Below are 25,560 nucleotides of genomic sequence, written 5' to 3'. Positions count from 1 at the left end.
CTATAATCTCATTCTAAAAAGGAAAAAATTGGGCCAGACAGACCTTAACCAAACTCCAGTAAGGCTTAGACAGGAAATAAATGCACTTCCTGCTTACCCAACTCCTGTGGCACTAGTTTTCACCCCTACCAAGACTGCCTAATGGTGTCACCACTTGGGATACAGACAAGGCCTATGGCAAAGCCACAGTCTACGTGTCCAATAAATACGCCCATTTGTGCCAGACAAGCCAGGGTTCTAACCAACTCCAAATGTTACTTATCTGTTAGGTCCAGGCATCTTTCCTAGCACTGTACAGATCATGTTAGAAGACAACCTCTAACCTTGTGAAGCTTCATCTGAACTCCAGCTCACAAGGAACAGGTAGGACCATCAAGAGCAGACCTTTCTCAGGTCTGCTCTCTGGTGGGCTGCCTGACTCCAAAGCAAAAAGCAAGAAGCTGAGGACCCCTCTTACCCACTCCAAACCTTAACTCGATCTCATCTCCCTCATCCTTCCCAATCAAGATGTTACAATGTAAATGGTTGATAAGTATTTAATTTTAATAAGAGAAACTTTATATTTTAATAATCTCCAAAAGAATAAAGCTCAAACATTAGCCTTTCAGGCAGGCTAAGTAGAAAAACTATCTCTGAATATTTTAAAGTGCACCTGGTAGGAAAACAAAGTACCGCATTCAAGCATCAGCTTTTAGTTGAAAGGGGTATTGTTTTTAAGTATCTGAAAAAGTAGGAAGATATTTATGTCTAAATGTCTGTAATCCTTATCTTTTGTGAATTACTTGAATTACAGCCCAGTACTATAACTTCATTGAAAGTTTAAGTCTCCAATGGGTACTGCCAATAACTTTAAGGTTTTATCAAGCCTGAAGCTTTGGGGCCTGACTGAAACAGGCTGACAGAGGAATTTGAAGGCTTTGGAGCAGTAATTTCCCCGGGGAAGCAAGTCTTACTAAAAAGAGGGAGACTTTCTCAGCCAGGACTTCACCTAAGGATGACTAAGTTCTCCAAATACTCTATGAGTCACACTCCACACCACTCCAGAAATCTACCTAAGTGTCTATTGCTATGGGTTGCTGGACTGACTCTGTGAGCCCGTCAGGAAGATATGGAGCCTGGGCTCTGCTGGTTACCTCTGGACTCTAAACAAGTAGGGACAGAGATGCTGTAGGTGCTATAAAACACAGACCTTACTATTCTGTTTGCTCTGTAAGAAATGGGACTTCAGGTCCTCTCCAAATTATACAGCCAAGTAATTGAAAGATGAGTTTTTCTAACAAAACTGTCACACAAACCAAAATGATCCACTCCTTGTTTCCAGGCATCTTCTGCCTTTAATTATACCAGCCATTTGGGAGGAATGGCCTCCAATTTTCAAATTTTACTCAATTTTTAAGGCTCTATTAAAAAATAAAAACAAACAACAAACTAAACAAACTCTGCAGCATGAGGTGCTGATCTCCAGGGCCCAAAGCCCCCCTTTCTGAAATCTGACAGCCCTTACGGTTGATGCTTCTCACTTGGCACTAAAACCTTCACTGCTTTGTGCCGTTTTTTATTTAAATTTGTTCTGGTTTTTCCTATTTTCCTGTGTATATATCTTATTTCTAAAACGACTATAAGTTCTTTGAAGCCAGGAACCAATGGAGCTGTAAAATTAGAAGCTGGAACTCTATTTCTAAAGTTTCTTCCAATCCTTCCAGACCATTCTCCAACCCTCACTCTCTGTTCGTCCCCTCAGTTTGTAGATAGAGCAGGGTCAGTGTTATGGTAAATGTGGCTCTGAAAACCAATCTACAGCAGGCCATCAGATGATTAAATAATGGCCGAAGAAGACAGGAGTAAGTGGGTTCTTGCTTATCAAGAAGGCAGGTGCATGTGCTCCATCTTGGTAAGTACCTAATTCCATTAGGAGATGCCCTGGTATACATTAGTCATATAAGACAAGACTTGTTTAGAGACTGCATAGCTGTCTATACAGAAAGCTGAGCTCATAAATCAAAGCTCTGTCCCAAAAAAGAAATGCTGTTTTCGCTCTCCCTAACTCATTCCCCTCTCCCGTTTCCAGGTCATTCACTTTGACAGCACAGGCAGCATGTGTCATTCATATAAAAATGTGAAGGTATCTCATCACTGACTTGAAGGTGCTCCAGTGTATTCCATAAAGCACAGCTTCAGAAATAGCGAAAACTGCCTCAGATCTCACTGTGGTTCCAATTGCTTATCAGGCACAAGTATGTGAAAATAAGCAACAGCCTGCTAAAATGATTACTAGATGAAAGCATATTACAAAGTACCCTATGTTTCTGATCCCTAGTCTGTCAAAAACAAAAGGCAAACACATTCATTTTCATTAATGAATGCAAAGAAATGCCGAAAAGGAACCCTAGAGACTTTTACACAACTGGTCCTTTTGGGAAATAAATAAATAAAGGACCTCTTGAAGCCCTTTAAGAATAAAGCTAGCCTGACCAGGCAGTGGCACAGCAGATAGAGTGTTGGCCTGGGATGCAAAAGGACCCAGGTTCAAAACCCCAAGGTCATTGGCTTGAGCCTGGGGTTGCTGGCTTGAGCCCAAGGTTGATGACTTGAGAAAGGGGTCATTGGCTCTGCTGGAGCCCCTTCCCTCCATCAAGGTACATGAGAAAGCAATCAATGAACAACTAAGGAGCCACAACAAAGAATTGATGCTTCTCATCCCTCTCCCTTCCTGTCTGTCTGTCCCTGTCTATCCTAGTCTCTATCCCTCTTGCTTAAAAAAAAAAAAGAAAAAAAATAAAGCTGTAAGTGCCACAAACTAATTTTAATAAGGAAGGTCCTAATTAAAGGATGTGGTCAGATTTGACAGTCTGTGTTACAGAAGTCCTTAAAATGTTCACATTTGTTGATGCGGCGTACTACTACGAGATATTTATTCAGAGGACTGGTGATAAACACAAAGATTTATGGGCTCTGGCCAGTTTGCTCAGTTGTAGAGCATTGGCCCAGTGTGTGGAAGTCCTGGGTTTGATTCCTGGCCAGGGCACACAGGAAAAGCGCTCATCTGCCTCTCCACCCTTCCCCCTCTCCTTTATCTCTCTCTTCTCCTTCCTAAGCCAAGGCTCCATTGGAGCAAGTTGGCCCAGGCACTGAGGATGGCTCCATGGCCTCCGCCTCAGGCGCTAGAATGGCTCTGGTTGCAACAGAGCAATGTCCCAGATGGGCAGAGCATCGCCCCCTGGTGGGCGTGCCGGGTGGATCCCGGTCAGGTGCATGTGGGAGTCTCTGTCTCCCTGCTTCTCACTTTAGAAAAATACAACCCCCCCACAAAAACCCCCACATAGACTTATGTAAAAGTGTGTTTATTGCAGCATTATTTATAAAAATATCAGAAACATTTAAATATTCAGTGGAAGACTGGCTGGATAAATTGTATACTCATGTGTCTCTCTGACACACAACCCCTGAGGAAGAACATTCAATGACAAGGGAATGCTCATGATACAGTCAGTGAAAAAGATGAGAGAGAAAAATGACTCAAAGGCTATATATTAAGAAAGTGGCTGTCTTCTCTTTATCTTAAAAGTTGGATATAATCAACATATATAACTTATTTTCAACATTTTAATTCTCATATTATTGGGAGAAAAGTTATTTTAAAAGAGGCCATTAATCGGCTTTCCATGGCTTTTCAATGTTCACTGTTACTCTTTGATGTTCCGTGTCACACGCGTTTCAGAATAATCTGAAAGCCTTAGGGGAAATCCAACTCTTTTACCTTACAAATTTTAGGTCATTCCAAAAAAGGGGAACTTAACTTTCTGAAGTAAGTTCCTAAATCTACATCCCATTCACCAGTTCCTATCAAAACAACAGTTTTCCTACATCTAGATTCTATTATTATTATTATTTTTTTACAGGGACAGAGAGAGAGTCAGAGAGAGGGAAAGATAGGGACAGACAGACAGGAACAGAAAGAGATGAGAAGAATCAATCATCAGTTTTTCGTTGTGACACCTTAGTTGTTCATTGACTGCCTTCTCATATGTGCCTTGACCACGAGCCTTCAGGAGACTAAGTACAAATATTGACCGACTTACAACCTACGCAACTTACGACCATTCAACTTTACGACCACAATCGCTAGCCATGACTGCTCCGCGTCTGGCAGTGCAAGCGTCGCCCAGCTGGGCTACGACAGTGCAGACCAGCTTCCAGCAGCACTACCAACTCCGCGTGCACCATTTCAACTGTTATCCCAGACTCGGTACAGCAATTTGTGTTTTGTGTCTTGGATATTTTTCATCAAACCCCTCCCAAGATGTCTACCAAAAGGAAATTGTCTTTGCAAATATTAAACCAGTTGTACTGGTAATGCAGTGTTTTACTTAAACCTGACGAATGTAAAAATAAGAAACAAAATGGTGTAGAGATGATACAAATGGCATAAAATGAACAAAGAAAATTATGATATATAACTAATGAAAGAGAATTATGATAAAATATGACAAAGATTTTTATAACATCATTTCACAGTACTGTACATATATATGGCCTACTCAACTTACGACCAAATTGTGTTACCACCAGTCTGTCAGAACCAATCGTGGTCGTAAGTCGAGCACTAGCTGTAACCCCTTGCTCAAGCGACCTTGAATCCAAGCTGGTGAGCTTTTTGCTCAAGCCAGATGAGCCTGCGCTCAAGCTGGCGACCTCGGGGTCTCGAACCTGGGTCCTCCACATCCCAGTCCGACACTCTATCCATTGCGCCACCACCTGGTCAGGCTCTATATCTAGATTCTAGAGCTTCAGTTTACTGCTCTGCTCTGGCTTCCTAAGGAAAGGGGGAACAGGCTTGCTCTGCCATCCAGTCTGACGTTCTACACATTACAAAAGATGGTGCTAAGAGCTTCAGATTCCAAGCCAGCAGGCTTGTGAAGTCCCTAAAAAACTAGTATCCATGTCCCAGTTTTGGTGTATTTTATGCTCTAAAATCATGGCAGAAAAACATCTTGACATGGAAGAAGTTACTAGTCCTAGGTACAGGAGGCCTAAGCAGTTTTGCCTTGTTTGAGAAACACCAGAGACCCAAACCACCTTCTTATCACAAGGCTGTCCCTCCTTCTCTTTCTAAGTGGTCTGGAAGCCTCATGGTCAAGTGTGAGGATTCAACAGAAAACTGGGTGGTCTGCGACTGGGGTAGAGTACTCTCAAAAGCTGCTTGTTTTCTAGGAGCACCAGGAACTGAAGGAGAGGAGGAGGCAAAAAGGTCCCATTAATACATGACAGATTAGTTCACAGGATTTACCAGATAATCCCTAACAGAAAAATCCTTCCTGTAAGAGTCAAATTTTGATTGGTGGCGTCAAGGGGTAGGAGAGAGCAGATATAAGAATAACAGGAAAGAAAGATCAGGTGCAGAGGTTGCAAACCAGTGAGGCAAACTGATGAGTCAATCTGGTCCATAACATGTTTTGTTTGACCCTCCCCCGTATGATGTAAAAAAAAAAAAAAAAAAGTTTTTTAACTGGTAGATTTCACATAAGGATAATTATTTTTGGCATCTCCTCAAAATACCAAATTTAGCAACATTGTGCCTACCATTCCCCCAGGCCACAACTGGCTCTCCTGTTTGGAAGGCTATGTGCTCCCAAATTCCCAGGTGCCCAGGGCAGTACTAAATCTGAATGATGCCAACCCTGGCCTGCCCCTCATGCCTGTGCCCTGTCTCGTTTCTATAGGTATCCGAGTCTAGAGCATGCGCTCTAGACGGGGTAAGCAGCAGAATAATGGTCCTTTCCAATTCATTATTGTTTGTTTCAAGTCTGTTACAGCACTCTATCAAGAAAGGGGAAATGCACCTTATAAGAGGGAAGAGTTGTCATTTTTCCCATTAAAAAAACCCAAAACTGGTTTTAATCCTGAAAGTCCTTGCTGGCCAGAAAAAGGTCTAAGAAATCCCCAAGAGCTGTGCACAGACTGAAGTATGTATACCCAAGCTGGCTGTCAAAGTATTCAAATAGCTGGTTTCTAAACGATAGCGTGAGTAACATTTAAAGACTACAGTTCCTTTTACTTAAAGTACCTCCCCTTCAGGGAATTCACCTCTAATCCCCTTAGCTGGAAATCTCAATTCATTATGTGCCAGCAGGGGTACTGACTCAGAATTTAACACAAAGTTTTATAGTAGTTCCTTCTGAATGCTAGGGAGAAAACTCTGCAATCTGTTTAGTTAGAACAAACTCTCAGTACTCAACATAAAAATGTTTCTAATGTGGATGGACTCTGCTCCCCAAATAATTTGTGCTATTTCATAATTTAATTTTTCTGTAAGCATAGATTAATTATCTTCTCTGACCACCTGGTTATGGACTCATTAAGTAGATTGCTGGCTTAAAGTTATTAATGCCTAGTTTCTAAAGTCCTCCATGGGTTTCAAGTTATAAAACAGTCTGCTTAAGTATAAAATGATCATGCTTCTATTACTACATTTATATCCAAGAATATTATGGTTTTAAATCACTGCAATGGTTAAAATAAACTCAAACTATATTGTGAATTAATAAAAACAGCAAACCACGTAAAACTTATAGGGACCTTAAATATAATAAACATGGCAGAAAATGAAAATAAATCAGATCCGAGAGCATAATCTGCTCTGAGATAACGCTAGACAAATACAAATCAAATACACGTTTCCACAGAGAGAAAACAAACACACTAAGCTTGTATCTGCCATATCTTTCTTCCACTTAGTAATTTCCAAATAACTTATTAGTAGCTATATCCATGTATTTAATCTAATCTAGTTAGAACCGCTAAATCCAGATTTCATAATCTTCATTCTAAAATGCCATACATTTTTACTAAATTTTCCCTCTCAGCTAGAAATGATTCTGTTACAAATAAATTATTCCACGCCACTGTGAAGCGGAAGGGCGGCTTCGGCAGCCCACACTCATCAGGAGGCACCCAGCAAGTCAGGCTGCAGCAGCAGTTTGTCAGAGCTGCGTGCGCAGATAGCACACAGAGGGAGAGCAGGCAAGTTAAAGGCCCAGGTCAGATTTTCTTGAGCAAACTACTCCTGACATACAGCAAAATGTACTCAGAGGGACATAGGTAGGATGAAAAACAGATTCATGGACACAGATAAAAGTAAAATGATTACCAGCGGGTAGGGGGCGGGAGTGGAGAGTCAAGAGGGACAAATATATGGTGACAGAAAATGATTTAACTTTGGGTGATAAGCACACAACACAATCAACAGTTCATTCAAATGATATAGAGATGTTCACTTGAAACCTACATACTCTTTTCAAAGATATTTATTTATTTATTTATTTACAGAGACAGAGAGAGAGTCAGAGAGAGGGATAGATAGGGACAGACAGACAGGAACGGAGAGAGATGAGAAGCATCAATTATCAGTTTTTCATTGTGACACCTTAGTTGTTCATTGATTGCTTTCTCATATGTGCCTTGACCACAGGTCTTCAGCAGACCGAGTAACCCCTTGCTTAAGCCAGTGACCTTGGGTCCAAGCTGGTGAGCTTTGTTCAAACCAGATGAGCCGGCGCTCAAGTGGGCGACCTCAGGGTCTCGAACCTGGGTCCTATGTATCCCAGTCCAATGCTCTATCTACTGCACCACTGCCTGGTCAGGCAGAAACCTACGTACTCTTATTGATCAATGTCACTCCATTAAATTTAATTTCTAAATTAAAGAAATAAATAAAAAATAATGTATTCAAATGCACAAGAGAACAAATACACTGTAGCACCACCTGAGATGACCTATCAGCACTCAACACCTTTTCTAACCTGGAGGATTTCCTTGGAGGAAAGACTGGAACAGAAACAAGAGATCCCAGCTCTCTCCAGTTGCTACCACAACACCAGAGACAAGGCGAATAGCCAGGGCTAGGGAATGGAGGGCTGGGAAGACCCATCACAAATGATGAATAAGAAAAAAGCAAACTGAGATTTCCTCTCTGGCTGTTCCTGGCTGAGATGTGGCTTTGCCTAGAATTCCTTGGCCCTGAAGTATATATAACCAACCATGGCCAAAGCAAATGGTGTTTTTGACAGCAGTCCCTTGGAGTTTTCTCCCCTTGTCCTTTGTAACTTCCAGAAATTCTTGAACTGCCAAAGTATAATACTTAACAGAGTACTGAAGTTCAAATATTTCTGGGAAATGCCAAGGAAAGGAGTGTAGAATGTAAGGTCTCCTATATTTTAGAAATAAAATCAGTAACAACCTACCAAAGAACAACAAATAATTTGACACTGGATGTTGGTCCTTGGCCCGGTCTAATAAAATATGTAGGTTTTCCAACTTCAAAAGCCTTTGAGCCACACTGCACCGCAATGAAAGTACTGAGGCCCCTTTCTAATAATTTCCCGCATAAAGGTAATATTCATTCAACAGTATTTATTAAGCATCTATTCTATGCAAAGTATTGTGTACTGTGGCTGACAGGAGAAAAGAAGGTCCTTGCCCTCATTATAATATATTCTATCATGGGTATAATAAGCCTGTGTAAAAATTCAAACTATATAGAAACAAACAATGTACAAAGTAAGCATTCCCTATAATTAACTACAATTGGCCGTTTGATATATACTATTTCAAATAACTTTATATGTACATGAGAACTATATCCTCCCAGCGTTTGTAATGGGTTCATACTAAATCATGTTTTGCTACTTGATTCCCTTTAACAATTGATCTTGGTGTTTTTCCAATTACCTTCTTTTAAGATGGGTTTCCACCTTTCAAGAGAATCCTTTGTAACTTTTCCCACTTAAACCACTGTGATTCCCCACTTAGGACTTCTCTGGGCCTTGGGGGAGGGCTTGAGTGGTTCATCAAAGGCCACCTCTCCCAAGGCCTCACAGGCTCCACCTCCTGAATTGACTGCTGTGTCTTGCTTCTTCCCCACAGTCAAGTCTCAGCTTTGGATTCTATTCTTGCTTTGTGCCTACAGTCTTCGGCTCCATGATATGAATCTTCTTCCCCAACTAACAAGGGCCTTGCCCTTCCTCGCCCTGGGAGCTAAGGGCCACCCCACCCACTCCTAACCAGGCTCCAGGCCAGTCCCCAGACAGCTCCCTACAGGAGAAAGGAGATGGATGGTTGCAGGAAGAACTAATGTCTCTTTGTTCTTCTGGTAAATAGCATCAGCCCTGAATTTTCCTTGTTGATTTGAAATGCTAAGTTGACAAGATAGGGGCTTCTTGGATTCTCTTCACTTTGTTCTTTTTCAGTTATTCACACCAAATTATACTGAATCTGCTGATTATTAAAAATCAGTATCTAAAAAATGGATATATAATTTTTAATTGTGTATAAACATCTTAAAATGTGGGGAAACAAAAACTATGAGGCACTGGAAACTGTCTCCTGTTGTTTTTCCCCAAACAGCAAGACCACACTAAGTAGGTTTATGTAAGTCAGAGATCACACAACAATCTCAAATGTTGGATTCTGAAGATAAAATTGTACAGAAGCACAGAAGACAGAACTGCCAGTCAAACCACCCCTGGGCCACCTGTGCTACCAAGCAAGTCTAGTTAAAGGGGAAGCTGGCTATTTTTCAGCTTTCACTATCTTCACCCCCATTTTAAAAGAAACCTAAAATTGTAATACATAAATACAAGGTTTAGACGGACTACAAAATGAAATGAAGAGCAATGACATTTTGTTCACTCACCAGCTTAAATTAGCGCCACACTCATATGACAGCCTACTAAAACACCATACTCATCAATATATTCACTGATGGGCTAGAACATTATATAGTCGATTTATAAAGTATGTCGGCATCAATCTATACACTCCAAAAATATCTAAGACCCAGATCTGGTAAGCTAAGTTAGTTCCTAGGCAGGAGTATAGTAAGTTGAAACACTCCTCAGTGTAAGTGAAAATCTCTCGGAAGTGCTTCTCTACCACTCCTCTCCCCCTTGCCCCCCTCTGAGGCAGGGCCCCACATGCTTAGAAATTGCTGAGAAATCCTGACAAATGTTTTTTCCTCCCCAAGTCCCCACCTCACCCCATCCCCTGCCACCAGGCTCAAGTCTCCAAATAAGCAGAATTGTATAAACAAACTAAGTTATAAGTAATAACGTTTTAGTATTTGAAATAACCAAATGAATTTAGAGAGAAATAAAAGCAAGTATCCAATATACACAACTTTCCCCAGATTTCCATTTTCCCCTGAAGAACAGACTCTCCCCCACACCATGGCTTCAAACTTTCTTGGAACTTACTATCCAGGTAATGCCCACATCCCAGGTCCCCGGTCATCCAAACAGTCAATGGGCCTCTATCGTGGGTAAGTTGATGGTTATATACTTGGTCTTAAGTCTTCCAGTTCAGGGCTCTTAGGTCTGCTGTTATAAGGCTAAGCCTACCCCATAATTATCCCTGAAAGGCAAATTCCATGCTCAGTGACTCTAGGCTCTTCAGACCAGCCTAACTCCCAAGCTAGGCCTAACCAGAGTAGCTCTCAGAAACCCTGTAAGCTTTCAAAGGTACAATTAGATGGCTCCTTCTCTTCTGAGACAGGTATGCCCTTGTGTCTTTGGCAAGAGCAAGACTTTTAAAAACACTTAGAAAAGCATCTCTCTAGAAGAAAGAAAAATACATGAATTCTGAAATCCTAAACATTTCTTTTATAAATTATAGTCATTGGACCATAAAATCTAGGTCTGGTGCCAATCCTTGAACCAACTTTACCTATATGCATTTAAAACAAAAACAAAAATATAGGCTCTGGCCAGTTAGCTCAGTGGTAGCACGTCAGCCTGATATGTGAATGTCCTGGGTTTGTTTCCTAGTCAAGGCACACAGGAGAAGTGACCATCTGCTTCTCCACCCTTCCTCCTCACCCCCCTTCTCTCTCTCTCTCCCTGTCCCACAGCTCAGTAGCATAGCGAGGGGGGTGCAAGGGAGTCTATCATGCCCCGGGTGCCACTCGCAGAGGGGCACCAAATGGTCTCCAAGACAAACAAGAAAAGCATAGTAGAAGGGGAGGGGGGCGCCAATAAAGTGTTGTGCCCGGGTGCCAGTTATGTTCGCTATGCCACTACCACAGCCGTGGCTCGATTGGGACAGCCCCAGATGCCGCGGATGGCTCCATGGAGCCTCCGCCTCAGGCACTAAAAATAGCTTGATTGCGAGCATTGCCCCATATGGGCAGAGCATCAGCCCCAGGCAGGGGTCACCAGGTGGATCCTGGTTGGCATGCATACAGTAGTCTGTTTCACTATCTCTCCTCCTCTCACTTTGAAAAACGAAAACTAAAAATTAAAACTAAAAAATATAAACCAGAAAAATAAAGCAAGTCAATAAGCTTCTTTTAAGCAGCATGGTATAACAGAAAAGGCATAAGTCAAAAAACTTCAGTTCTGGTCCTGGCTCCACCACTCTAGCTGGGTCACCTGAACTAGCCATTTATCCTTCTAGGGATCCTTGACTTCACTGACAAAAAAGGTTGAGGAGACTAATTTAGATTTTTTAAAATGTCTTTTATAGATCTCTTGAAGTTCCAAAAAAATAATCATCGTTATGAATTTTACTCAGTTTTGTTGGACGTATCTGTACTAGGCAAACTGTGGATAATTTTCCTTTATGACTCTTCACACCAGACATTATTCAACTATGTTCAAGAGTTGACATCTTATTAAGAATTAGCGCTAAAAATAAAAAGATGAATCTTCTGTCTTGGGTATAAAAAGAGTGGAATGGAAATAAACCAAGAAGAGATGTCTGCTTCAACACTTCTGCAGGATCTGGATCACTTTACATTGGGTACTCACAAGTTTTCAATTCTTTCCCTTCACCAGGAAAACTGAAACAAGTAACAATCACCAAGAAACCCCGCAGTCTCGGGCTGCATTTGAGAGGGAACTTGGGGCCAAGTGCAGACAAAACCACTGGCTCTCCCGCTCCCAGGCCCTGGAACTGCAGGACAGCGGCTCAGGTGTCCCCCAGCGATCTGCCCAATCTGGGAGTGACTGCTGAATGACCGCACGGACCTGCCGTGGAATATTCCACATCATGTGAAAATGAGGGTTAGGCAAAATTGGGAAAAGGCTTTCTATTATGATTTAAGTGAAAAAAGCAGAAAAACAACACAAACACTGTGACCATAATGATATAAACACAGTTGATGAAAATACAACAAAATTTAACAGTAATTTGTGTCATAGTGGTGGGACTATTTTCACCACCTAAATTTTCTATAATTTTTTCACACTTAAAATATTTTTTAAATGGTCACTGAAGAAAAAACTTGCGCAAATCTCATTCTAATTTACATTGCTCCTAACCCAGTACTTAGTTAAAAAAACTGATCTTCCTCACTGCTTTTTCTGTTTTGGTCTAGAATTCTTCCTATGTTAGAATTAAAAATATTTTTGACTACCAACATTATAAGTCTGTTTCTAAGTATCCTGGGTAAAGAATTCAGAAATCAGACTGGCAGAGCCTAACCAGGTGGTGATAGAGCATCAGACTGGGGCACGGAAGAACCAGGTTCAAAACCCTGAGGTCGCCAGCTTGAGCGCGGAATCACTGGCTTGAGTGTGGGACATGACCCCATGCTGGCTGGCTTGAGCAAGAGATCACTCGGTCTGCTGTAGCCCCCAGGTCAAGGCACATATGAGAAAGCAATCAATGGACAACTAAGGAGCTGCAACAAAGAATGGATACTTCTCATCTCTCTCCCTTCCTGTCTGTCCCCCTCTCTCCCTCTGTCACCAAAAAAAAAAAAAAAAGAAATCAGACTGGCAGAAATTGAGTCATCTTATAAAATAAGTATTTCTCAAACCAAAAGAGGGCTTTGAACTGGTTTTAGCAAGTTCTCAAAATTTTCCTGGGAAGGATCCTACAGGCAACACTTACTCCCAAGTTCCTTACCTTCACCTACATTCCTTAACCTTAGTGATCATCAGTATATATTTTCTATAAAAGGCTAAGTAGTCAACACCTTTGGCTTTGCAGGTCATGCATGGCTACTCAACTCTTCCACTATAATGCAAAGGCAGCCAGAGATGCTACATAAATCAATACAACTTTTTACAAAAACAAGCAGTGGACCAGATCTAGCCTGTGCGCAGTCGTTTGCCAACCTGTGGAATAGAGCACACTACAGAACATCCCTGGAGCTTTGAGAAATGGAAAAAAGAACTGAAGGACTACTTTCCCCTTCTTAGGGAATGGCCATCAAACCTCATTTTCACAGCTATTCCTATCTACAAGAATTCGCCTTGAATGTGGTGTATACCCGCCCCTCCAAGTAACTGAATTGGTTCCTCAAATATAACAATTCTCAACCATGATACTGAGACAGACATAGCTGTACAATGTGTTGCAATTAATTTACCACTAAGTGGTAAATTGATATAATAATACAGTAATGGCTTTACAGTAACAATACACTAATAATACAGTAATGGCTTTCAAATGATTTTTTAAAAATCTACTTAAAAGAGCAGTTCAATTTTCTCCTTACAACCAGTGGGACCTTGTCCACACCCTGGGTGTGTCAGCAGTAGCAAAGGGCTCATACACATGTGCCAGCCGTTTATGTTTGCATCAGAAGGAGCCTTAGAGACCACTGAGACCAGCCCTGAAGAGAACAAACCCACTCTCTAGCTAACTGAAACATGTCAGGCTTGGATCAGTTACAGTCTTATTAATATTCATCAAAACATACCTAAGTCAAACAAGAGGAAAGAGGAGACAGCCAAGAAAGGCGAGAGGAAGTGTGATAAGGCCTCCTACAGCCAAGCTGGATAATTTGCTCAGGAAGATAGTCTTCTTATATAAACTTTCCTGTTATTCATCACGGAAAAATTTGGAAATGCATGAAAGTAAAAAAAAAATAAAGCCCCAGTCCCACCATGGGGCAATAACTATTGTTATCCTTTTGGTTCCTTTCCCTTCAAATCTTTTTTCTATGTACATTAAGAAAAAAAGATGTTTTTAATAAAACTGCTTTATACTTTCTTTATAAAATATTATCATGAGCACTTCCCTATATTGTTTAATATAGGTCAAAAATATAATTTTGTAATGTCTGTATTAAAAGTCCATCAAATGAATGAAACATAATTTATTTAAATTTCTCTTCTGTTGTTGGATATTTAGATCATCTCCTTATTATCTTATTACACTGAAAGTTAAAAACAATCCTATGGAAACTGATAAAACTATTTAAATATAATATTTTATATTTATGTATTTGACAGACAGCATTCCCTAAAACAAAGTAATACTGTGGGACAGGCACATCACATTAGTGATCACAGAAGGAGGCACAGGGCACTGGACCCATGTACTAGAAGACTGGTGATCTGAGTGCGTCCTTGAACTTCTTTACTGAAGGCAGATCAGGCAGTAGAGTCAATCAACAACCACAACTGGTGTCCAAGTGAGATAGTGTCACAAGAATGAGCTTTGACTGTTCTCTCCGCAATACCCAACAGAGGAACATTGTTTTGAGTTGACTGCTATTATTAAAACTGTATAGGAGAAAGGATACCAAAAGCTTTTATTTATAGCATATAGTAAATTTGCAGAATAGTTGAAATAAAAGATCAACTAACTGGTCTCTCTCTCTTGTGGGCACCTAGAGGAGGGTTCTCTGCAGGGCATGATGAGCAGAATGTCATAACAAACATATGGGCACCAGTCTGGCATCAACAACAGCGTGGTATGCTTCAAGTGGCTGGGGGGTTATAAAATTTCAAGAGCCATTAGCAGAACACAAATATGTGTATTTCCCTTAGCCTAGCTACACTAATCAAAAGATTAAAACAAATTAATAATCTAATTTATATAAGTTATACTACTGGAAGCTTTCCCCCTTAGAAACAAGCCAAAGTAAGAGGAATATAAGATTAACTTTGTGGAGGGAGTTACAATTGCCCTTTTGACTTACATATTTAAAAAAGCTACAGTTCAAATTCCAGTTTCCAAATTGAAAGATATGAGGTAAAAGGAACATGAGTATTTTACAGAATACCCCAAAACATAAAATACAGCAAAATTAAGACTGAGCCAGTCAAGGTAATACAACAATGTTATTCTTTTAATTAAGATAAAGCACCATTTCTAATTAAAATCCATGTCTAACATTGTATTTACCTGTGCAACTTTATTATTATTATTTATTCATTTTAGGGGGGGGAGGTGAAGGGGTAAGGAACAGGAAGCATCAACTCCCATATGTGCCTTGACCAGGCAAGCCCGGGGTTTTGAACTGGTGACCTCAGCGTTCCAAGGTCAACGATTTAGCCACTGCGCCACCACAGGTCAGGCCTACCTGTGGAACTTTTAAGAGATTTCTTTTCCAACCTAACTTTCCCAGAGTTATTTGGTGGATACTTTGCATTTCCAGTAGAAAAACAAAAGTAAGCACAAGGGGTAAGGAGGATTTTTTTCACTGCCCCTTTAGGTATCTATCTGACAAAGAGATTTGCATCAACAGGACACACACTCTTCTCTTTGTGTCTGTGCCACAAGAACGTTGGATATGCAAAAAGAAAAGGCCAAAGACTAAAGATAGGCTTCTCAATACCACTAGAAAATCAAGTTACCTTTGTTATAAGCAGAAAATAGTAACTGTCACCTCTTAGAACACTAGAAAGAGCTGGAGTCAATGCTTCAGGACAGCAGTACTGGGTGGCCAACAAACCCATGTGAAATAAACACTAAAATGTCAAATGTCCGAGTTAATAGTCACAGTATCTGATCACAAACACTTCCCACAGGCCTATATGGAAGTGTTTGTTTTCCAAGACCTATGATAAGTTTATTGTAAAGTGTTGGTAAGAACACAGCAGGCATACTTACCTTACCAGTGCGTCTGGTTTGCTCAGCTGGTTGTTAGGAATACAGTTTTCCATTAAGTCCTTGTGTGTACTTGGGCTCTTGCTAGTGCATTTCTGCTTCTTCTCATTTTTACTAGATGAAGGAATGCTCCCATTTGTGGCGCTGTGACTTCGAGGCGAGGAGTTCACAACTCCACTTGCGTTTTTGTAATTTTTTGAGGAAGCAGTGCATGAGTCCTCTTTCAAGAGGTTTTCTGTACTTCCCACAAGATCGTTATTTAATCTTTTACTACTGATATGGTTTTCCATATACTCAATTTCTTGTATTTTAGAGTCTACAGGTTGTAGAATATTGTTGTTATTTATTCCAAGGTTGTGTTTTTTGGCATCCTTGTCCTTTTCTTTCCCCTTTTCTCGGTATTCTATCTCTGGCAAAGTTGTGGAGAGTTTTTTGTTGGCAGGAATACCTCCATTGTGGTGTATAAGTATTGAGGAATCCATATCAGGCAATCCTTTGGCTGCTACAATACCACAAACAAACCAACAAACAAAAAACCCACACCGGAATATTTAGTTGTACAAAAACACAGAAAAGACAAATTCAACAAACTGCATTATCTATGCTTAGAAACTCACTACATTAACCTGCAAACTCATTTATAAGCAGTTATCTACACCACATTATGCTAACTTCCAAAAGCCAATCCAAATAAATTTGAGAAGGTGAACATTCAGAAAATTGCCATCATTTATAAACACCAAGCCATTAAAGGTTTTGCCTCGAAAATAAGATGAGGCTTTTATAATTAAGTCATGCTTCACTTAGCAGTGAAATCAAACTTGTCTATCACTCAAGTGAGAGGGACACAGTGATCTGAGGTGCAGATAACACTCTTAAGAGGCCATATTTTAAAAGTGCTTGGATTAAACAAACAATAAATTCATTGGAAAAAAAAGGTGAAATGAAACTAAAGAAGTGTCATGTTAAAATCCAGGGCATCTACATTTTTTCTCAACTTGAGCGCTGATGTAATAAGTCTGTGTCATTTATTAGGTCATTTGTAAAAATTTTTCTGTATTAGGTCTACACATGCCAATTTGTCAAAGTCTACTTGAAGAGATATTTGCCCCATACCAGAGAATACAATTTGACATCTATCAACCAAAAAAATGACACCAAACTTCCAAATCTCAAACCAAAAAAATCTGGTATTGCCCTGGCCGGTTGGCTCAGTGGTAGAGCGTCGGCCTGCCGTGCGGGGGACCCGGGTTCGATTCCCGGCCAGGGCACATAGGAGAAGCGCCCATTTGCTTCTCCACCCCCTCCCCCTCCTTCCTCTCTGTCTCTCTCTTCCCCTCCCGCAGCCAAGGCTCCATTGGAGCAAAGATGGCCCGGGTGCTGGGGATGGCTCCTTGGCCTCTGCCGCAGGCGCTAGAGTGGCTCTGGTCGCGGCAGAGCGACGCCCCGGAGGGGCAGAGCATCGCCCCCTGGTGGGCAGAGTGACGCCCCTGGTGGGCGTGCCAGGTGGATCCCGGTCAGGAGTCTGTCTGACTGTCTCTCCCCATTTCCAGCTTCAGAAAAAGAGAGAAAAAAAAAAAATCTGGTATTGCTGTCAATTCATCTATAGAACTGATTACACACAGGGGAACAAAGAAAACCAGATGGAAGGTGATGGAAGACAATTTGACTTTGGATGATGGGTATAATCAAATGTCAAAATAACCCAGAGATGTTTTCTCTGAACATATGTACCCTGATTTATCAATGTCACCCCATTAAAATTAATAATAAAAAAAGAAAATAAAAAAATAATAACTAAAAAAAGTTGATTACATGCTCATTCCTTACAGAAAAGGTTCCATTTAAGTTCCACATTGCATTATATGAACCATTTAAAATGGGACCTACCCATCTTTGCTTTATTCAGAAAAATTATGACTTATAAAACAATTGTCTACTTCTCTATCTTTTATATACTTTGATTCTTGGCTTGCTTCAGTTACAAACTTGCACAGTTATACATACTATTTTGCTACTGAGAATAATATTTTTAAATATTTATAATAAAATACTAAAATATTAAATAAGCTATAAAAATAATAAACATATTTAAAGGTATATGGTCTTCAGACACTAGGTAGAAAACATCACTCACAGTCTGTATTTCATAACCAAACAAAGCAATGACTCTAAAGAATACCAGAAAATAAGAAATCCCTGGTAATCTTCCAAAGTCCTAGCAACTTTTCAAAAGAAAAAAAAATAATGACTAACCTATTGGGCCAAAAGCTTTAGGGTAAAGACCTACCTTCCTCAGACTCCTTATCTTGCTTCTGCAGCATCTGTTGCTCTGGGGGGAGGGCTTGTTGAAGAAGCTGCATGTAAAATTCGTTCTCTTTTTGAACTTCTTTTTGCTTCCTTAACCGCATTTTGTAGCTTACATAACTTTTGAAGCCAAAGCCCAAAGTCACCACAGGGTACCCAATACTAGAAAGAAGATAATCCAGCCAGTAATTGCAAGTTAAAAACAAAAAAATGCGCGCATCAAGCACACGAGGACTCCTATGACTGAAATTATGAAGTAAATCCTAGATGATGATGAGAGCTGAGCATTCTGTAAACACATAAATAAATGTGGTGTCTGCTGTGGAAGCCAGAAGCAGTTGGCACGTAGAGCAAACCTCCAGGACAGAGTGAAACTGTTAGATCATAAGATGCTGCCCATCAGACTTTAACATTCTTCAAATTAACTCAAGAAATTAACCACAGTGATTGTTGGATACAGTGGCTAATGCTGTTGATTATTAACATTGAACTGCCTTATGCATTTATTAGAATTGAGGCATCTGTATGCTTTTAAGATCTAACAGGGTAGAGATTTTATAAGTGGTCATAAATAAACTTTATAAATGTTAAAAAAGCAAAAGGACATCATTTGGTTTTTAATACCAGAAGCAGGGTCAAATCCAGATGACTAATTTAATCTTGCTTCCTGAGGGTTACTATCACCAGCTATCCCTGAAAAATTAGTTCATAAACAGTCTATCATTTAAATAAGTATCGGAGAGCCCTGGCAGGGTAGCTCAGCTGGTTACAGCATTGTCCTGATATGCCACAGCTATGGGTTTGGTCCCAGTCAGGGCACATACAGAAGTCAACCAATGAATGCATAAGTGGAACGACAGATTGATGTTCCCCTGCCCCCCCAAACCCCCATTCCTTTCTCTCTAAAATCAATGAATTAAAATTTTAAACAAATAATAAATAAATATCTGATATTATCAGTGCCAACATTTGGTTGGTGACACCAAATTAAACTAGCAGTACTTACAACTCTAATTTTGGGGATAAAAAGTTGAAATATTTTCATTCAAATCATCAGTCTCAAAGCCTCTACAAACACTGTCAAAACTCATATTAAACTTCACTGATTTTAAAACTTACCAATCACAATTAGTCTAAAAGTGATCTCACTACAAATTTAAGTGACAAGTTTTATTGACCAGGCTTATTTAACTGACTTATTTGTGAAAAAAATTCTAAAAATTAGAAACTACATATTTTAGTTCATTCCTGTTTATTTTAGTTTCTGCCATATTATCAAAAATTTGTGTGTTTAAAAGAAACACACATTAAGTAGTGATTTCCCCAATAGATATAAACAAGAATCATGCTCATTTTAGAAAATGTTTCATGGTTAAGTTTAAATAAATATTTTAATATTCATTTATATTTTATAAAGAAAACAATATGCCCTGGCCGGTTGGCTCAGCGGTAGAGTGTCGGCCTAGCATGCGGAGGACCCGGGTTCGATTCCTGGCCAGGGCACATAGAAGCGCCCATTTGTTTCTCCACCCCTCCGCCGCGCCTTCCTCTGTCTCTCTCTTCCCCTCCCGCAGCCAAGGCTCCATTGGAGCAAAGATGGCCCGGGTGCTGGGGATGGCTCTGTGGCCTCTGCCCCAGGCGCTAGAGTGGCTCTGGTCGCAACATGGCGACGCCCAGGATGGGCAGAGCATCGCCCCCTGGTGGGCAGAGCGTCGCCCCATGGTGGGCATGCCGGGTGGATCCCGGTCGGGCGCATGCGGGAGTCTGTCTGACTGTCTCTCCCTGTTTCCAGCTTCAGAAAAAAATAAAAATAAATAAATAAAAATAAAAAAAAAGAAAATATTACTTTAAATATTGTTAATATTCTCTTGCTTTTGTAAATTAGTTAAAGTAATTATAAATTCATTTAAGCTTGACGAAATAGCCATATAGTTTATCAAGACTTTTTAGAATATCTGATTATGATAAACATAGGTAACATGAAAACATTTATGAGACACTAATGTACTTGGCATTAAGTTAAACACTTTCAGATATCACACTTCGTTGCATCTTCCCCATGACCCCATGTGATAGATCCACAATATACAGGAAAGAGAACTAAGGCTTAGGGATGGTGACATGTCCAAGGCAACATAGCTGTTCCGGGACAGAGCTGGGATTCAAGCACTCATCTGCCTGAATAGAGGGCTCAGGCTCTTTACCATGTTACATGGTCTCTTACTTTTACGTAAAATCTCTAAGAAAAAAAATTACAATTGAATTTATCATTTACACTGAAAACACTGAATTGAATTATATTATAGATGAAGAATATCATAATACTCACCAGTGAGCAGCAAATGGACGACAAAGGTCTACATGAAAATTTTTGAGATCTTTAAATCTAACTGCTGCTTCAATATAAACAAAGAGTATCCAGAGGGACACAGTGGGCAAACACACTCCCCTTTCTGTGGAAAAGCGGCAGAGAGACAAGCATCAATGCTACAACAACCAACAGAACAGATGGATTGTTTGAAACCTGGCCCAACTACAGTTACTTTCATTAAGACTTTCAAACCAATTAAAAAGCAGTTTAATCGAAACTGAAAGCTTTTCTATGACAAAAGTTGCTATGGAATCACAGGTAGGAATAAAAGACAAACATCCTAGCAGAAAATATTTACAATATAATTATATATAAAACAAAGTATTAATAGTTAAGATCCTAGCATTTGAAGAACTATAAATAGACAATGAAGGCAAGTCATAAAAGAAAATACAAAGATGGCTAGAAACATACAAAAAGATGCTCAACTTCACTACTGATTAGAGAGACACAAACTTTAAACATGAGATTCCATTTTTTTAACCTATTAGGCAAAAATTATTATTATTATTATTTTTTTTACAGAGACAGAGAGAGAGTCAGAGGGATAGACAGGGACAGGCAGACAGGAATGGAGACAGATGAGAAGCATCAATCATTAGTTTTTCCTTGCGCGTTGCGACTTCTTAGTTGTTCATTGATTGCTTTCTCATATGTGCCTTGACCATGAGCCTTCAGCAGACCGAGTAAGCCCTTGCTCGAGCCAGCGACCTTGGGTCCAAGCTGGTAAGCTTTTGCTCAAACCAGATGAGCCCACGCTCAAGCTGAGCGACCTCAGGGTCTCGAACCTGGGTCCTTCCACATCCCAGTCCAATGCTCTATCCACTGCGCCACCGCCTGGTCAGGCTTAGGCAAAAATTTTAAAGACGTGTAGTAGTATAGGAAGGGTATGGGAAAGGATTCATTCCCATACATGGCAATAATATACATTGAAGCAAACTTTTTAGAAGGCAATTCGGCAGTACAGTATAAATTTAAAATACTTATACCTTTGCCCTAGAGATTCCAATTCCAGAAATTTACCCTACAGAAATATAAAAAAGCCCTGGGATAAATGTATAAGAATATACACTGCATTATTACTTGCAATAGTAAAAATATAGAATTTAAATGTCCATTAATAGGGAACTGTTTAATTTTGGTTAAGCTACATAATAAAACAATGCAGCTTTCAAAAGAATGAAGATCTGTAACTCGTATTAATTAGTATGTAAAAAAATAAATTATTAAGTAAGAATGAACAGTACTTATGGTAAGTACTGTTCAAAAACTTTTTTTCTTAACTATAATCTCATATTCTTTTTGTAATTAAAAAACAATTTCCAAGGGAGGAAAAAGCAGCTTGCAACAGGATAAGAAGCAAATAATGGAATAATTTTCATTGGTTTTAGAATCAAAATCTGTAGGCTAGGTTCACCTTTGTCAGAATATGACTAATTAGGAGTATTTTATAAAGATGGGACTACATAGGCATGTGGTCCAATAACTGTGGAAAGAGCTACTTTGAGACTATATAAGGTAAGCAAGTTACAAAAGAGAGAATGTAAGGGAAAAATCAGTGACCTAAAGGACTAATGGGGTTTTTGCTAAGGATCTCTGAGATGAAACATATAAACAAAAAAATCATAGAATTTTGGAATTAGAAAGAAGATCATTCAGTCCAACCTCTTTATTTTACTGAAGAGTAAAGTGAGGTCCTGAGTTTATACAAACTGGGTCCAACTTTACAGAGATAATAATACTGAGTCTGCTTCAAAGGAGAATATGCCTAAGTCCTCTTAGACTTTATCCATGAAGAAGGAAGGTGCTAATAGACTCAATCATTCTTACATATTTAACATACAAAAAAATTAAAAGATTTTTTTATAATGTAGAAAGACAAACAGCAACCTTTAGGATAATGTATCTTCAAATTCATTTCAAAATGCATTTTCAAAAATTTATATTCCCTACCCCCTAATTTTTAAAGTTACATAAACATAAGCACATTACAGAAAAAAAATGGATAAACTGCCTGTATTTCTAAACCTATCAAATAATAAAATAAAATCATGTTGAAAATATTTTTGAACAAGTGTAACAGTCATGTTGTATATACATGTTGTGTATCCTATTTTTCCCCTCTTAACAGCAAAGAAAGAGAACTTAAAAATATATTATCATTCTTTTGTGGCAATACATAATTTTGTCAACCATTCCTAATATTCTTCAAAAAGAATTTAAAATTTTAACAACTGGAAGAGAAATTAACTCTAAATTATATAAATTGCACTTATATTTGTCAGGGCCGGTAAGAACACAAAACTTTGTTTTTGTTTGAGCACTAATCATTCCTAATTAAAACATACTTCACAGCTTAGCTATTCCAACAAACATTTCTGAGCCCAGGGCTAAAGGGAGGCCAGTATTGTTTACGACATTAGTGTCATTGCTGCCCTGTGGGTCACCCACTGAACTCGTTCCCAATAGGTTCTATTAATAGTTGTAGGAGTAGTTTTTTTCTCAACTACTGAGACATGTTTCAAGTAATTTAGGGAATCATTTTAGTTCATCAGAGTCACAATTACTTGAGTCGGAAGGCTCCCTAAAACATTATCTAGATTACTCCACTTTCATACGACGAAGAAGAAACAGACCTTGAGAGGATGACGAATTTAAATGGCAACTCACTCAAAACTGAGGCCCAAGACAAGAAAACAGAAGTAAAAACTGGTGTGCAGAAAAATCACTTTAATTAGAGGAAAGCAGACTAAGAAACCATAAAGCAAGCTTATAAATCAAGTCATATATGAAAGAGTGGTAAAAATGGAGATGGAGAAAACCATGCTCGCAGTGGATACTTTAAATAAGAGCCGAATGATGTTTTTCTTCTACATGGGTCAACATCATCCTCTAAGCACCTTTGAGAGGAGGATGAATGTTGCTCCAGAGAGCTTTCATTAGTTGGCACTACCTAAGTGGTCAAAATCCTACAGGTTGCAGCTGAGTCTAAGAATCCAGTTTCACACAGCTTTGCAGACAAGTTAAATGCCCTGAGAGACAGTCCTCAATCCCCGTGCATCCCACATTCAGGCCTTCACAGTGGAGTGGAGCTGCCAAAACAGCTCATCTCATCTGAGTTTGAAACAGCATTACAGCTCTAAGAGGGGAAGTGACTGTGTAGCTCTACTCAAGTCAGAATATACCTGAAATAGTAAAATCTGGTTAAGAGAACCACTAAGAACTAGGGCGATCAGGATGGTGAAGTGCTTAAAATAACACACAAGGAAAAGCTGATGAAACCAGAGATGTCTTGCCTACAGAAAAGAAGACTTGAGAGGATATAACAGTGTCCTTAACTCTCTAAAGAAATAGGTATTAATGTGGATGGAGGTTACACTCCTTCAGTGTGGCTCTAATGCAGGGGATTCATGTCTGCCTTTGAGGGGATGACCTGTAGGCCTCCTGAAATTTTAAGGAAAATTTTTGTACATTCCCATATATTTTTTCTGGGGAAAGCCTTTTAATATCCTCTAAGAAATCAGTGAGCTCAAAAACAATCATGACCTATTTGGGTCAAAAGTGTAAGGGAGAAACTTCTGGCTTAGTCTGAGAAAGAACTTTATTACAGCTGCCCAGAAACAACAGCAGCAAGTTCCCTGTCACTGCAGGTTTTCAATCCGAGACTGAACACCATGTGGAAGGGATGCTGTGGGAATTCTTGGACCAAATAAGGCTTCAACTAAATGACCTCTGACTTCCTTTCAATGCTGAAACTCCCAGAACATTTTTCCTATTTGGCACATGGTTATCTTCAAGTCTACCTAAATAGAAATCACTTCAACTTTAAAAAAAAATGATGATGAGAACAGCAACAATTAAGGTATCAAATCATACAGGCTTAAACTTTTTTCTTTCTTTCTTTTTTAAAGATTTTTATTTATTCTTTTTAGAGAGGCAAGGGAGAGGGGGAGAGGGAGAGAGGGAGAGAGGGAGAGAGGGAGAGAGGGAGAGAGGGAGAGAGGGAGAGAGGGAGAGGGGGAGAGGGGGAGAGGGGGAGAGAGGGAGAGAGGGAGAGAGAGAAAAGGGGGAGGAGCAGGAAGCATCAACTCCCATATGTGCCTTGACGGGGCAAGCCCAAGGTTTCGAACCAAACATGTTATCCACTGCGCCACCACAGGTCAGGCTTAAACTTTTGATTCAATAATAAAAAAAGATAAACTATTTTTTAAAGGTATTATTAAAATTTATTAGGAAAAGACAACTTTAAACTGTCCACATTAAATTCAACTCTAAGTAATTTATTCAAAGATTAATCACCACATTATAAAAGTTTAACTAGAAGATTTCTGTCCATTTAAGAAACCACTAAGACTTACCTGTGTGCCAGACGTACTGAACCCATACATATGTGCTAGCAGCAAAAAAAAGCCATTGTATGGGGATGAACAGCAGACATATTATATTTGATGTGAATGCTACACAAACAAAAAACACTGAGAAGGCCTAAAGGGAAAAACAAAACAAAATAAAAACACATCTTAGAACTTGTTATTTTCAAACAGAGATTATTATAAGCATGTTGTACAAAATCTCTGAAATTGCTATGCAGTAACTACAGGGCAAATTATAACAGGAAATTTTAAACATTTAAGTCAACCATATACAAAGTATGGTTAATGTAATATTAAAGAGTGATCTAATTTATGGCCTCAAATCATGAAGAAGATCTGCACAACAAACTGAGGTTGGTTCACAGCGAGTTCACTGGGGCTCCACAGATGGGTTACAGAAAAGAACTAAAATTTTAATACAGAAAAAGCTCCCCTCTCCTCACAATACACTCCGAAAGAGCCTCATATGAACCATATGACTACGTATGAGCCTCATATGACTACAGTTTGCAAATTTATATAATGTCTGGCTTAATGGAAGACAGCTTGATTTTTCATACCTGCTTCTGAACTCAGTCAGTTGCACATATCATGTAGCTTCTGGAAAACACCACTGTACTCCTGAGAGTGAGTGTGGAAAAGGCAGATAACATCTTAGTATTATTTTGG

At 39.5% G+C, this 25,560-nt stretch overlaps 1 protein-coding gene and 1 non-coding gene across 3 annotated transcripts in view; one reads left to right on the top strand and one right to left on the bottom strand.

Annotated features, from left to right (window-relative positions):
- MACO1 (macoilin 1) overlaps nucleotides 1–25,560 on the bottom strand; it is a 63,479-nt gene that overhangs the window by 18,932 nt on the left and 18,987 nt on the right. The window contains exons 3-6 of one of the 2 annotated variants that reach the window (XM_066375465.1): nucleotides 24,877–25,003; nucleotides 20,477–20,600; nucleotides 18,131–18,309; nucleotides 15,844–16,342 (exon numbers count right to left, since the gene is read on the bottom strand). The exons of the other annotated variant lie outside the window; for it this stretch is intronic. Of the exons in view, the coding sequence (XP_066231562.1) occupies nucleotides 15,844–16,342; nucleotides 18,131–18,309; nucleotides 20,477–20,600; nucleotides 24,877–25,003 (929 nt within the window). The remainder of the gene's footprint in view (nucleotides 1–15,843; nucleotides 16,343–18,130; nucleotides 18,310–20,476; nucleotides 20,601–24,876; nucleotides 25,004–25,560) is intronic. 2 annotated transcript variants of the gene reach the window in all.
- On the top strand, nucleotides 17,036–17,111 carry TRNAG-GCC (transfer RNA glycine (anticodon GCC)). Its single transcript has one exon. It is a non-coding gene; the product is annotated as a tRNA-Gly (tRNA).

This window comes from Saccopteryx leptura, chromosome 3 (genome assembly GCF_036850995.1).
Source record: "Saccopteryx leptura isolate mSacLep1 chromosome 3, mSacLep1_pri_phased_curated, whole genome shotgun sequence".
Classification (NCBI taxonomy): domain Eukaryota; kingdom Metazoa; phylum Chordata; class Mammalia; order Chiroptera; family Emballonuridae; genus Saccopteryx; species Saccopteryx leptura.
Note: the sequence above shows the minus strand (reverse complement) of the source record. Positions and strands in the feature narration are given on the sequence as shown.